Source organism: Staurois parvus, unplaced genomic scaffold (genome assembly GCF_062004578.1).
Source record: "Staurois parvus isolate SC_StPar_1 unplaced genomic scaffold, SC_StPar_1.0 ptg000155l, whole genome shotgun sequence".
Taxonomy (NCBI): domain Eukaryota; kingdom Metazoa; phylum Chordata; class Amphibia; order Anura; family Ranidae; genus Staurois; species Staurois parvus.
The window spans coordinates 15,751,144-15,765,243 of NW_028317951.1; the positions used below are offsets into that span (position 1 = coordinate 15,751,144).

Genomic DNA, 14,100 nt, shown 5'->3' on the forward strand with positions numbered 1-14,100 from the left:
CCTTCGTGAAAATGTAGAAATTCTGAAGGACCCTCTGCACACTGGTATATACCCTTTCAACCCTTTAGAAAGGGTATATATTAGTGTGCAGAGGGTCCTTCAGAATTTCTAGAGTTAATGTGGTTACACCCCTTTAGCACCTGATGGATAAATGCATGCACTAGCTGTATGGATTTGAGCACAGGGATCTCTTGTTCTTCGTGAAAATGGTGACAAGAAGGATTGGGAGAAAAAGAAAAATCAGGTATGCAAAGGAATACTCTGCAATAATCTATAAGTATCTGTTTGTGGATTGCCATCAGTAAACATTTCAAAAAGTGCTTTGTGGTATTTATAAGATAAAGGTTAAAGCGCCTAGGCGATCGCAGCGGAAGTGGGAGGGGGTACCTGTCATATTCGGGTACCCGCTCCCCAAAGGTGCCAATCCTTAATGGGGAGTGGGGGACAAGGCATTAAAGTGGAACTTCACTTTTTGGGTGGAGCTCCGCTTTAAGTTCCTGTTTAAAACAATGTTGTAAAAAGTGTGTATACAAAGCTTAGCTCAAGTTGAAATTTACAAACAATTATTGATAACGCGATGACTCATCCCTTGTCAGATGGTTCAGGATGAACTTTCAATTACAATGGAATAGCCTAAAAGGGAGGTACGTCTGCGGTGCTCTCTTTAGCAAACCATAGTGCTCTGGCAATACTTTGTCATATTTAAAGTTTATTTGTAAAACAAGGGATAAAAGAAAAAAATTGGATAAAAAATGCTTTCTATTAAATATAAAGTAGCATCAAATTTACTCAAAAAGTATACAGATTAGGAAAGTCAGAGAAAAGTGAAGCATCCTTATCTGCACACTTATTCCAGGTACAGTAAATTACTAAATGTCCTGACACAGTAGAGTCAGTACGAAAGCCAGGCAATTGGCATTGTCATAATGAGAAATCAGAAATGGCAGCCTCCATGTTTTTCCTTACTTTAATCTCAATGTGAAACTCATTGATGATTGGAGCTCTGAGTTTTTTTTCCTGTTATAAGAATAGAAAATCCACTGCAATCACAAAGACCATTTTTGATAGAATAGTGCAAACACCAATAATGTGTAGTCACACAAAATAACCATACAGAAACCAGTTTGCCATTGTTTCACTAAATTAAGCTGTTCGGTGGTCACACCTGCTAGGTTGATGTGTTTCACAAAACGCCAATCCTCTATGTGCACCCACATAGCTTCATATGGTAAATGTATGCCCTTTAAATTCATAGTTTTACTTTTTGTGTACATTAAATATAAATTATTTTAAACATAATAATAACAAAACATAACCATACAATGTGATATATTTGTGACTCACCATCAGCCTGCACCCTGAAGGCTTTCGTTACACCAGTGCACTGTGCTGTGCCTTTTAAAACACAGCAAAGTACACAGGAAATATAACATAATACAGTCAGTGGTGATGTTCACACCAGTGTGCACTTTCTGTAGTGTACTTACTTATGTACATACACTATTTTGCCAAAAGTATTGGGACACAGTCTTTACATGCACATAAACTTTAATGACATCCCAGTCTTAGTCTGTATGGTTCAATATGGAGTTGGCCCACCCTATGCAGCTATAACAGCTTCAACTCTTCTGAGAAGGATGTCCACAAGGTTTAGCAGTGTGTCTATGGGAATGTTTGACTATTTTTCCAGAGGCGCATTTGTGAGGTCAGGCACTGATGTCAGATGAGAAGGCCTGGCTCGCAGTCTCCACTCTAATTCATCCCAAGGGTTTTCTATTGGGTTGAGGTCAGGTCTCTGTGCAGGCCAGTCAAGTTCCTACACCCCAAACTCAATCATCCATGTCTTTATGGACCTTACTTTGTGCACTGGTGCGCAGTAATGTTGGAACAGGAAGGGGCCATCCCCAAACTATTCCCACAAAGTTGGGAGCATAAAACTATCCATGTCTAGTTATGCTGACGCCTTAAGCGTTCCCTTCACTGGAACTAAGGGGCAAAGCCCAACCCCTGAAAAACAATCCCATACCATAATTCCCCCTCCACCAAGCTTTACACTTGGTACAATGCAGTCAGGCAAGTACTGTTCTCCTGGAAACCACCAAACCCAGACAAGTTCATCAGATTGCCAGACAGAGAAACAGAATTCGTCACTCCAGGGAACACATCTCCCTTGCGTGATTTACACCACTGGCTCTGACACTTTGCATTGCACTTGGTGATGTAAGGCTTGGATGCAGCTGCTCGGCCATGGAAACCCATTCCATGAAGCTCGCTAGGCACCATTGTTGTGCTAATCTGAAGGCCACTTGAAGTTTGGAGGTCTTTTGGAGCTATTGATTTCTGCACACTGTGCACTTCAGCATGCACTGACCCCGCTCTTTAATTTTATGTGGCCTACCACTTCGTGGCTGAGTTGCTGTTGTTTCCAGTTGCTTCCACTTTGTTATAATACCACTAACAGTTGACTGTAGCAAGGAAATTTCACGGATGGACTTATTGCACAGGTGGCAAACAATCATAGTACCAATCTTGAATTCACTGAGCTCCTGAGAGCAACCCATTCTTTCACAAATGTTTGTAGAAGCAGTCTGCATGCCTAGGTACTTGATTTTATACACCTGTGTTCATGGAGGTGATTGGAACACCTAAAACCCATGATTTGGTTGGGTGTCCCAACACTTTTAGCAATATAGTGTATATCATGCTTACCACTTTGCCTGTAATGGGTTATGATGTCTAGGAAGCATATATGGTTCTGTACAAGGATCACAATGGAAAATGTGTTGACCCTTGAATTTATATCATAATTTTGTGAATGGAGCTTCACCCATTTTATGAACACATTTCTGTTAAAACTTTATAACATCATATACATAAAACACAAATGTCTATGTTTTACTAAAAGAGGTTCAGTGTTACAAAAATAAGTATCTTAAAAATAAAAAACAATTTGCCCATTGTTTACCCTGTTTGACATATAGCAGTCTGTGAAATGTAATTGATGTCCACGTCCCATTTATACATCTTATTAGTTCAAGCATCTGAACTTGTTCCCAGGTACTCCATCTCTGTGGATTTCTTTCCTCCGTGTTTTTTCTTGCGGAACTCAGCAGATATTTCTTCAAAGGACTTCCCTTTTGTTTCTGGAACTTTGAAGTATGTAAAAATGGTGAAACCCAATAGGAGTACTGCAAATATAATAAACACATAGGGCCCACAGGCGTCCTAAAAAGGAAAGCAAAACAACTTGTTAAAAAAATAAATTTTGTCAGCTGTTGCATATAGATATACAAATTAAAGCTAAAAAAACACTGATCTTTTAAAGAGTACGAAAGTCCAATTTTTAATTATTTAATAGTTTACAGCATGAACATTTTTTAAATATATTGCTTTATAAACAGTTGCTAGTAGTGACACTAGATTTTCAGTGCTAGCACTGGAGTAGCTGCTTTCCATATAAAGTGTTATGAGCATTGCCCTGCCTTGCCCTCCATCACTGATGACCATGATTTTAAAAAAAAGGCAGCCAAAGCAACTTCTGATGTAAAAATGGTAGCTCTTTGTTTATCTGCATATCTCTCACTCCTGAATGTTGTGGATATATTCAAATTTGTATAGAAATTTTGTGTGTCCAATGCTTGCTTCGGATTCAGATGGCAACATTATGCAGTCACACCAGTTGGGAAATATTTCCTGAATATCTGAGTGGGAAAGATGTTTAAAAATTAGCTACCCACCACAAGCTGTCCTCAGTGAAGGAGAAATTTAAAAATATTATCTAGGCTTATAATAGGAGAAAATAGGGGAAAGGGGGCAGACAATGACTATTACACATCCCCCTCATTATCACAAGCACAGCTTCAACACTGATGTCTGCAGATCATGTGGCCAGCCTTGCTCTACACAGCCTGTGGCTGAAATCCTCAGATACACCCTTATTTATACTGGCATATGCATGCTGTAGCCTCTTTTTAAATCAATGGGGAACCTGTAAATTTGGATGGCCTTACCACTGAAGTAAGAAGAGACGGTGGCATGCATGGGTCAATACAGTTTGTAGCAATAGTCAAGATTTTGTAAATGGCCAATGGCCTACACCTACTGTATACCAAGAATATTATCCAACTTTGGCCAAAGCTACACAGCTTACATGCATAGGCACTTTTTGGTAAAGGTGAACTATTCCTTTAAAGAAAAAAAGAAGTACTTTTATACCACTCCCCTTTCATCATGAGCACAGCAGATCCTTTTCTAAAAGAGGTTTTCCATTGCACAGCTTCTGGCTGAAATTTTTACATTTGCTCCAAACTGTATTGACCCATGCATGCCACAGTCTTTTATAATTTCAGTGGTAAGGTTCAGACAGGCTTCAGAATGGCCTACACCTTAGATGTAGAAAGCAACCAGAGAAGAAGTTGCAAAGTATGCAGGGAATCCAGGAAGTTGTGGAAAGAAATGCCAGCAGACAGGCAGCACTCATAAAAATTAGATACTCTTTTAATTAAGCTTATAATGAATTGTCAAAAGTAAGTACTGTTTTTATTGATATTGCAATGTTTATTTTATAAAATGAACGTGTATTCTGGGGCCATGGAAATCTTTTAAGGAGAGCATGAAGGACTAAATCCACCCACACCATGCCCATCAAAAAACAATGTACTATACTGAACTTTACTGCTTCATGAATAGACTTTTCATGAAGTAGACTATTTGAAGGAAAATATCACTTTCAAGGTCCAATTAAAATTAGAATGCAGAGCTACACAGAGCTAAATAAATATATGATACTTCTCTTTGTCTGAAATTCATACTCACAGCAATGTACTGGAAGCACATTCCAATTATGAAATTACAGCTCCAGTTGCAGAACCCAGACACAGCCATGGCTGCAGGCCGGGGACCCTGGCTGAATAGTTCGGCAACAATGAACCAAGGGATGGGACCAGGTCCAACTTCAAAGAAGACCACAAACAGGAAGATGGCAACCATACACAGATAGCTCATTCCAGCATGACTAGACTATAAAGAAAAAACAGAAATACATTTAATTTGTAAAGTAATACTGAATATATCAATATCTTCTAGATGAGTCACTTTCTAAAGTCAGTCTCACTCCTTCTCAACAACAGGCTTTGATTAGTTTAAAAAGTAGCCCAATATTGTTATTAAACTTTCGGTTAAGGGGTGGAATGTAGTACTGATGGATCGACCTAAATATGTCGAAATGTGTATGGATATATTGCAAAATCCAGCATGGTACAAACGCATTCCGGAGAGTAGAGCTATGGCCTTCCAAGATGAGTTCAAACATATCCTGGTCAAAGCACGCATTTACTGTATCATAAGAACACATATGATTTTTTATGTGTTCAACATCCTATTACCCCAACATTCTATTCCTTGTCGAAGGTGCATAAAAAACTAGATAGACCCCCAGGACGACCAATAGTGTCTGGTATAGGTTGCATCTCGTTGAATGCCAGTCATTTGGCAGATAATTATTTGAGACTTTTTGTAGTATCACTACCCTCTTACATACAAGATTCCTAGAGGTCTTTTGAGGATTATGGAAGATGTGACAGTCCCAATGGGGACGGATGACAAAGGTCCTACACAAACACTTACATCTTCTGAGAGATGATCCAGTGGTTGCTAAATATGTGGAACATATCTCCAAATCACATATAGATAGGCCAAGTCGCTACGAGATCACATAGCCACTTTCAGATTGCCCAGTACTCTGTCCCCCCCAGGCATCAACGGAGGGGCACCTATACATGTGGAAGGGTAATTTTTGTAACTGGATACATGTGGGGGCACTGTTTCTTTACCCAGTAGGAGTTTTTGGACCCCCAAATATGCTATTGACTGTCAAACAGTAGGGGTAGTATACTACATGGAGTGCTCTTAAAAAGCATTCTATGTAGGTAAAACAAAAAGATCCCTTTGGAAACACATTGGGGATCACATATACTTAATACAAAATGGAAAAACGGCGTTCTCCATATGCCTGCTTTTTGGCCTGTATCATAGCTTTAATTCTGATGTAATTCGATTTTTTGCTTTAGAACATGTAAGTTGCTCCCCAAGAGGGGGGGGTGTTGACAAAGGACTCTTCCAACTGGAGACCAAATGGATTTTTCAGTTGGAAGCCACGAAACCACCTGGTATCAATGAAAATATACGTTTGAAACCCTTCTTGTAAATATAATGGCTATTCAGGAATTAAGCCTGTTCCCAGTTTGAGCTACTTGTAAATGTCTACTTAGATATTGTACTAATTTTTCTCTTATGGGGGGAGTTCTCACCTCATACAAATTAATGACTATGAACCTTTTTGGACCTGATATTTTATTACCCATTTACTAAGACTATGTTTAAAAATATGTGCCATAAATATTGATGCGTGTCATATTAAGGTGTCAGTTTTGTGTTACACCTGAACAGCTTTATTCCATGGTAATTATAATATATGCCTGGTAATATGCTGTGGTTAATTATGTTTCTGGTCCAGCTATATAGGGTCATAAATTATGCCACAGGATTCAATGGGAACAGATATATTGTGCTCATTAATTACAATCTGTTTTTTGGCCACAATATGGCGTGTGTTTTGATGTTTGTATGGGGTGATCTCGTGTTAGGACGGGGCGGTGTTTATTGCCTCCTCCCTACTATCCCTTCTCAGATGTGGTCCAGAGATGTACACCTGCCCATTTCTGGGTTTTGGATTGACAGGGTGGTGGCTCGCCGTGGTCCCCCCACTTGCTGGGCGTGTGCAGTTAGCTGGCCAGTAACTATGGTACTGTGTTACTGTGCATGCGTGGCTGGAGGACCGCCTCAGCGTCGCCATGGCCATCCATTTTTGGCAGTGGGATGCCAGGGACGGCCACATAGGGTGGGTGGGTTTCTCTCACAACTCCCTCCTATATATAGCCCTTAATTCTATGTTCAGAATAGACACTCCTGAAAGTGCTGGCATTTATCATGGATGGAGAGGTACATATTTTGTTTGAGTCTGAGGGGCTCAAATGGTTGTATTGGGGGCAAGTATGTTCACGATCTTTTGAGATAGCCACTGTGCTACATTCGTTGGCAGCCCTCTTCTTATGTACACATATGTACACATACAGTATATCTTTCTATTTAGATTTTTCGTTGCCAATTTTTGAAAGATCCTTAGACCGCCTTACAGCTTTAAAGGTATTAGTACAAGTACGAATGTTATGGTGCATGGGACATATATGTAGTGTCTAGAGTTTTTGATGATGCTTTGATATCTTTTATAGATTAATACAGTCTTCTTCAGGCCACCCTCCTTCCCCTGTGTGCGACCTTTGGGGCTGTGGGCTGGTTCCTGATTGCCCTCTCCATTATGGTACCATCTTTTTGCCCATGTTTGCACCTGCTGATACATCCGTGAGAGTATACCCTCAATATGATACATCATTTCATCATTTTTGTTTTCTTTTTCTGAACATGTAAGTGTACTGATATATATATATATATATATATATATATATATATATATATATATATATATATATATACACACAGTATATACACACTAAAGTGCTTGTATTTCTGAAAGTGTACGTTATTATATTATTATTGTACAGTATTTACAGGTCGATTGAAGGAATTGAAGGGCCCTGCTTGTGGAGCTTACAATCTAAATACATCATGTTATTTTGGCTTTTTGCACTTTTAGCAGCAAATCACAACTGTACCCCCTGAACCCCTGAAGAAGCTAAAATGCGAAACACATCGAGACCTTACACATCCTAACTTTCATAAACTGGCACATTGTGACAAGCAATATATGATATCATGTGGGAGAGGAAATGCATTATGGGGTTTGTGATATTGAGGACAAAAATGTGATTCTGTTGTCTCAGTACTTTTTGATCTTACCTTTTGGGAATATTTAATATTACACTCATTTTTAAACTATTTGTACAATAAAAGCTGTTCGTTTTATAAATAATGGTTGTTATTGCTCTGAAAGAAGGTATCAGAACCTAAAAAAATCCCAACTTTTTAAAGTTTCCTATTGACTTGTAAAGTAATACTGTTAGCATTAATGGTTGACATTAAAGGAAATTTCTACTTTTACTGGAAATTTTCTGCTTCTGGTCCCTATGTGGAGAGGCTACATTCATTCAGCCAAAAAGAAAAAAGCATTCACAAGAATTGTTTATTAATTTAAATAAGCGGCATTGTTTTCAATGCAGACATTCAAAGTTGTGTAAACATGCACTACGTTCAAACGCATAACGCAAAATCCAAAAATGTGCGTCTTAGGACATGTGTGTAAAAGCTAAAGCTAAGTAGCTAAAGATCTAAAGTATAATTTCAGCAGGAACAGATACAGAAAAACATCAATACATTTTTTACGGCCGTTTGAAGATATCCTTACTGTGTTTTTACTTTTCTGCACCTCTTGGAATTTGGTATTAAATCAAAAGCAGTCAAGGGATTATATAATAATATTAAATGTAATATTTGATATTATATTAATATTAAATGTAATATTTGTAAAAAGCATAGCCATTAATTTACACAGTACCATTGTATGAAATATGTATGTAATTTATACCAGACTTACCAGTAGGGCTAGAGCAATAGTCATAATGATCGCACAAATGCACATGCCTGCTAAGCCAATAATATAAAGAGATCTTCTTCCAGCTTTCTCAACAAGAAACAGCTGTAGCATAAGAAAATTGGTTGTGAGTAGCAAATAGTAGTTTATTTAAGCAACTTTATAGGTTTAAGCAGAATAAAAATTAAACAAAAAAACACCACTGAATGATGTTGTATGAAATTCAGAACTCCAGGGGACAAGTTAGGGGTCTTACGTCAAATTCTGGAGCAAACAGAACTGAAATGCCCTTCTTGTAGTAATGCCTATAGGCATGAGCCAAAACCTACCTAAATGAAAACCCAGCTCTGATTACGTACTTCTGATCCCACCTAGCTATTAATTATTAGATCCGGTATCATTAGTCTTTGACATGCTGCTCCCACCCTTTGACAGTTTTATATGATAGGAAACTAAAACTATATATTTTGTATATAAGAAATAAATACTATTAAAACAGGGATGACTTACAGTTGGTGGCTTACAATGTCCATTTAAAGTTGAACTAAAGCCTATTACAATGACAGTCTATTTGACAGCATCTCAATGCTAAACCTGTCATCAAATGTTAAAGTATATGTCTTAGTTTTTGAGTGATAAAGGGTGGGAATCCGGAGCGGACTAATCATTCGGGTACTCGGGCACTGCCCGAGGGCCCAGGTTCATTAGGGGGCCCCACGACATGCCCCAGTACCTTTCATAGGCTTTTTTTGGGTATTGTTTGAGTGTGGATGAGGACACAGGGGCCCCATGATCCCCTATTGCTCAGGGGCCCCATGAGTTGTCAGTCCACCCCTGGTGGGAACCCCTGTTGGTTTTTGCTGCTCTTTAAGGCTCTAGTAGAAAGATTTAATTTTACTTTCTGTCCTGTTGAAAGGAACTCTCCATCAGCAACATAGAAAAAAATATAGGTTTTTTTTTAGTATTGTAGTGTCCTTGTTGCATATTCTCCCTCAATTTCTCTTCTACAGAGGCCCATATAGAAAATAAAACCAGGCAGGAGTTCTAATTCTTCCCAATGGTGTCCAAAACTAGAAAAAACATTTTTGCCTTGAAATTATTATTTTAAAAAACATTTTATGTTTTATGATTAGCAATGAGGTATGGGTTTGTGGCTACCATAGCTTCAAGGCAAATCCTGTGGTGTTGGGATTTGTGGGCCCAGCTAAAAACATTTTATGGTTTATGATTAGCAATGAGGTATGGGTTTGTGGCTACCATAGCTTCAAGGCAAATACTGTGGTGTTGGGATTTGTGGGCCCTGCAAATTTTTGTGCAAATGCATCTGGACAAATTTTTTTTAAACATTATGCACTGTATTGTCTTTGATGATGATCAGCAGACTTAGAAGGGCCAATTAGGGGGCTTTTTGATAAGCCAGTCTCTCCACTTTAAAAGGGGGGCACATAAGGGTTGATTTATTGAAAGGAAATATGCTGTTTACTTTGCAAGGGAACTTTTCCTTAGTTTAGTGAATGTGGGAAAAAGTCAATTTGCAGTACCAATCATATGAAAGGAAAAAAAACGGTATTTTATATTGCATGATAAATGTCAGCAGAGGGTCACTTCATTCACATGCAAAGTAAACAGCCCATTTGCAATTCACACCATGGTCTACACTTTCACCACTAGTGTACAAATGTTTTCTATATACCCTGTTAACGCCAGAGCGACTATTTTCACACTGATCCGCCACAAAAATGCATAGGCGTTTTTGCCATGCTTTCTGAGCGTTTTTAAAGGACATGTGACTTACACCCCGTTCACATCAAGCCCGACTTTGAAATCGTGCAACTCATAGTTGCGCTATAAACAAAAAAGAGCAAAAAAAAAAAAAGGCTTTCTTTGTTCCTATTATAAACTTTTGCAAACAAGTAATTTTTCTTCTTCACTGATATGCGTTGATGAGGCGTTGATGAGGCTGCACTGATACCTGATTACCTTGTCATGTGATCAGTTGTGTCCGCAGGATACAGCAATCACAGACAGTGCCAGGTGACCACAGCTGGGGGCGCGTTCTGGGAGGACATCCATGGACGCCCTCCCAGAACTGGACAACTATGCTGTAGCAGTCTTTCGGATATAGTGCGGTTGGCAAGCGGTTAAAGTAGTAAAAGCCCCACACTGTTAGTCTCTAGTACATTTGGGCCTAGCCTTGCATTTTAAAATGGTCTGCTGTGTCATCTGTGGTTTCCTAACTCTTGTAGTATAACCCTGCTTGTACTCTTTTTCTCTAGTACATTAAAAAGTCCTGTTGCTGGCCAATTTTACACTGCTGATTAGGGGCAGGACAATTTTACACCAGCTTTGCTGGTCAAAGTGGGTCTGTTTTATTCCTGTTAAAACTACCTGAAAAAGTATTTTCTCAAATTAAAATGAGTCAGATCTGAGTGGAGTGACTCTGCTTTGCAGTCACTTGTAAAAGAAAAAAAATCAATTCCACAGCCAAATATTTTTGCTAGTGTATGTTGTTGCTGAGACTGTCTGTAAAATTGTACTGTCTCTCAACACCACATGATTTTAAGGTAATCAACCAGAAGAGTGTTTTAAAGGACTATTTTCATTGTTTCCCTTGAAGCTGCATAAAAAGACCTTCTCCCAGCTGTATGGTATTTCTTTTATGCTTGCATTAGTTTACATCCCCTATGGCAGAGCCCAATTTTTTTTTTACATAACCCATTAAGTGTCTTAAGTTTGAATTGTCTTTATAGCTAAAAAAAATGATATATTTTTCATGCATTTTTATTGGTTGAATGGTATTGATATATATTTGAATTCCTGCTGTGGGTTTTATTGTATTTTATTATTAGGATCAGTGAGAGTATCTAATGAAATGAATTACCGTACTCTATTTTTAGAATGAAAGGAGATTTACATTTTACATTGTATCTTCTTTTTCTGTTTCTAGGATTAACCATTATCTAGCCTTTGTGGTAATAAATAACAGACTGCTCAGCTTGCTTTGCCAATTTCGTGGATGTCAGCATTTGATTTGCGCTTGACCTTGTAAGCTCAGATAAAATAAAATGCTTACAAGATAGAAAGAAACAGAATGCACTGCTCTGCCAGGTAAACTTCTAGTCAGCAATGTACCTGAGACTCCGCTCAACTCTCTAACCCAGATTAATCAACATGCTGGACAGCTGTGTCCGCCTCAGTGCCACAATATGTCTGAATTTGCAACCATTACCTTGGGTAATATTGCAAAAGATCTCTGTTGTGAAATATTCAGTAATACTTTAACCTGTTCTCAGCTGTTGTCTGGACATGCTCTTTATGTACACTGCTTGTCAAGTGATTGCTGTACAAAGCATTCTAAATAAGGGCTATTTACAGCTTAGTGAATAATTTGATGGTTTACTATGTATTCAGCATAGTTATGTCATCAAGAATTTACGGATCTGTTCAGAAGCCTACAGCACTGCAGGGGGGACCCTCACTCTACCTAGTCCCCATATGAATGGCTATTGCAGGAATGATCCTCATCTATTCCACTTGTGATGCAGTGGTGTCTATTTATATTCTGGGATTATGCACAAAGGACTCTTCCTGTATCTGCCCTTTTTATGATGGTGATCATGTATACTGAGATGTAGGGTATTTTGTTGCTTCATCTGCCCTACCTATCATACATTAGTGATCATATATTCTGGGTTAATGCACAAAGTATCCTCTTCATACCAGTGATACATTGATGACCATAAATGCTGAGATTATGCCGGGGGATCTTCACTGAATGTGCTGCACTTATGATGTAGGGGTAGCCATCTACACTGGAATTATGCAGGGGGATCCCACCTTTATCTGCCCCACTTATGATGCAGTGGTGGCCATGTATGCCATTATTATGCAGGGTATTTTAACAATTTATCTGTTGTAGTTATAGCCATGTATGTCATTATTATGCAGGATATTTTATCACTCGATATCTAATGTAGCTGTGGCCATGCATGCTGTCATTATTCTGGGTACTTGATCACTCTATCTGCCCCACCAATAATCTAGTGGTGGACATGTAATTATGCTGTCATTATGCAGGGCATGTCATCATTCTATTTATATGCCTTCCACACCTTTGATGCAGTGGTGATCATATATGCTGGGATTATTCCAGGGAATCTTGATCGTCACTATATATGCCCCATCTATGATGTAGTTAGTGGGTGCTAGGTTCTCTCAAATATCTGTCCCTTATTTGGTAATGTGCTGGACAAGTATGCAGCGGTGAGAGGCAAAATAAACCATAAATGCATAGATGGCAAGGATATACAGTATGAGAATAATTGGCATGGTTCAGTTCTTTATGCTTAAGGGCCCCTACCACACTCACATTATTCCACACATGTTGAATTTTGTCATCCGGCACACCAAAAACTAAACCTGCCCTTTTTTTTTTCGGTATAGCACATCATAATGCACAGTACTGCATTACCATGTATTGTGGTGTGCTGCAGTCCAGGTACATTGCCTTAGTGCATTGGGGTGCCATTCAGAACAAATGGTACAGCAACATACTATTGTGTGCAAGCTGTGATACTACGCAGTGCAGTAATGTGGGCCTTCTCAAAATGCAAAGGCATGTAGCCAGCCTACAGAAATAAAGATATTTCATAGAAAAAATGTCCTCTACCCCTCTCAGTGTAGCCTTCCTTCAACTGTAATGACAACATTTATGAGTACTTTATGTGCATACATATGTTTAATTTTTCAGAGTGGTATAGTTACCAAGCCTGATAACTTACTGAAGCAATAGTGGCAACTGTGTTGACTGCACCTACTCCAATGGTGGCATATACTGGCTGGCTAATTCCTGCTTTAGTAAAGATGCTTGTAGAATAGTAGAAAATCTGTTAAACAAAATACAAATTAAAAATTGCTGTATAGAAGGTTTGGATGAAAAAAAAAACTCTTACTATATCACTTTGACCTTGTTCCCTTTGTACAAAAGGAAGCTTCTTTTGATGTTATTGCTGACTAGTTACAACCAGATAACATACTGTCAGCTATGAACTAAACAAAATATGCACAGGCAGATTGTGACATTGTGTGTATTGCATTCTCAGCCTAATGCTAGGTAGAAGACTCCAAGATGCAAATATGGAAAAACTGAACAGTTCTGACCAAAGGTTTTACCAGACATATAACGCATAGGATATCAGACTACTGGGCTGAAACTAATAGGCTCACAGTCCAATGTAAATAACATATTTATGGGCAGATTAATAAAGCAATCTGACATTCACAAAGCATTCACTGTAGGTGAATCCTTCTGGTGCATGTGTTTAAATCACAGTGATTTATTAACACCCACTAAATGTTTGGTGAAAATCACAAAGACCAAAGAATGAGTGTATTTGTGCAGCAGGTAGCAAAAAGTATTTATGATCAGCAGATCATTGACAGGCAAACAGACAGTTGGGGCTGTTTGCATGTGATCCTGCTTCAAGTGGTTACAT

The 14,100-nt window shown here is 38.6% G+C and overlaps 1 protein-coding gene across 1 annotated transcript in view; it reads right to left on the minus strand.

Annotated features, from left to right (window-relative positions):
• Positions 1-689: 689 nt before the first annotated feature.
• Positions 690-14,100, minus strand: part of SLC2A2 (solute carrier family 2 member 2) — a 66,990-nt gene continuing 53,579 nt past the window's right edge. The window contains exons 8-11 of the mRNA XM_089675494.1: positions 13,387-13,491; positions 8,609-8,710; positions 4,816-5,019; positions 690-3,225 (exon numbers count right to left, since the gene is read on the minus strand). Coding sequence (XP_089531620.1) covers positions 3,034-3,225; positions 4,816-5,019; positions 8,609-8,710; positions 13,387-13,491 — 603 coding nt within the window. The 3' untranslated portion in view covers positions 690-3,033. The remainder of the gene's footprint in view (positions 3,226-4,815; positions 5,020-8,608; positions 8,711-13,386; positions 13,492-14,100) is intronic.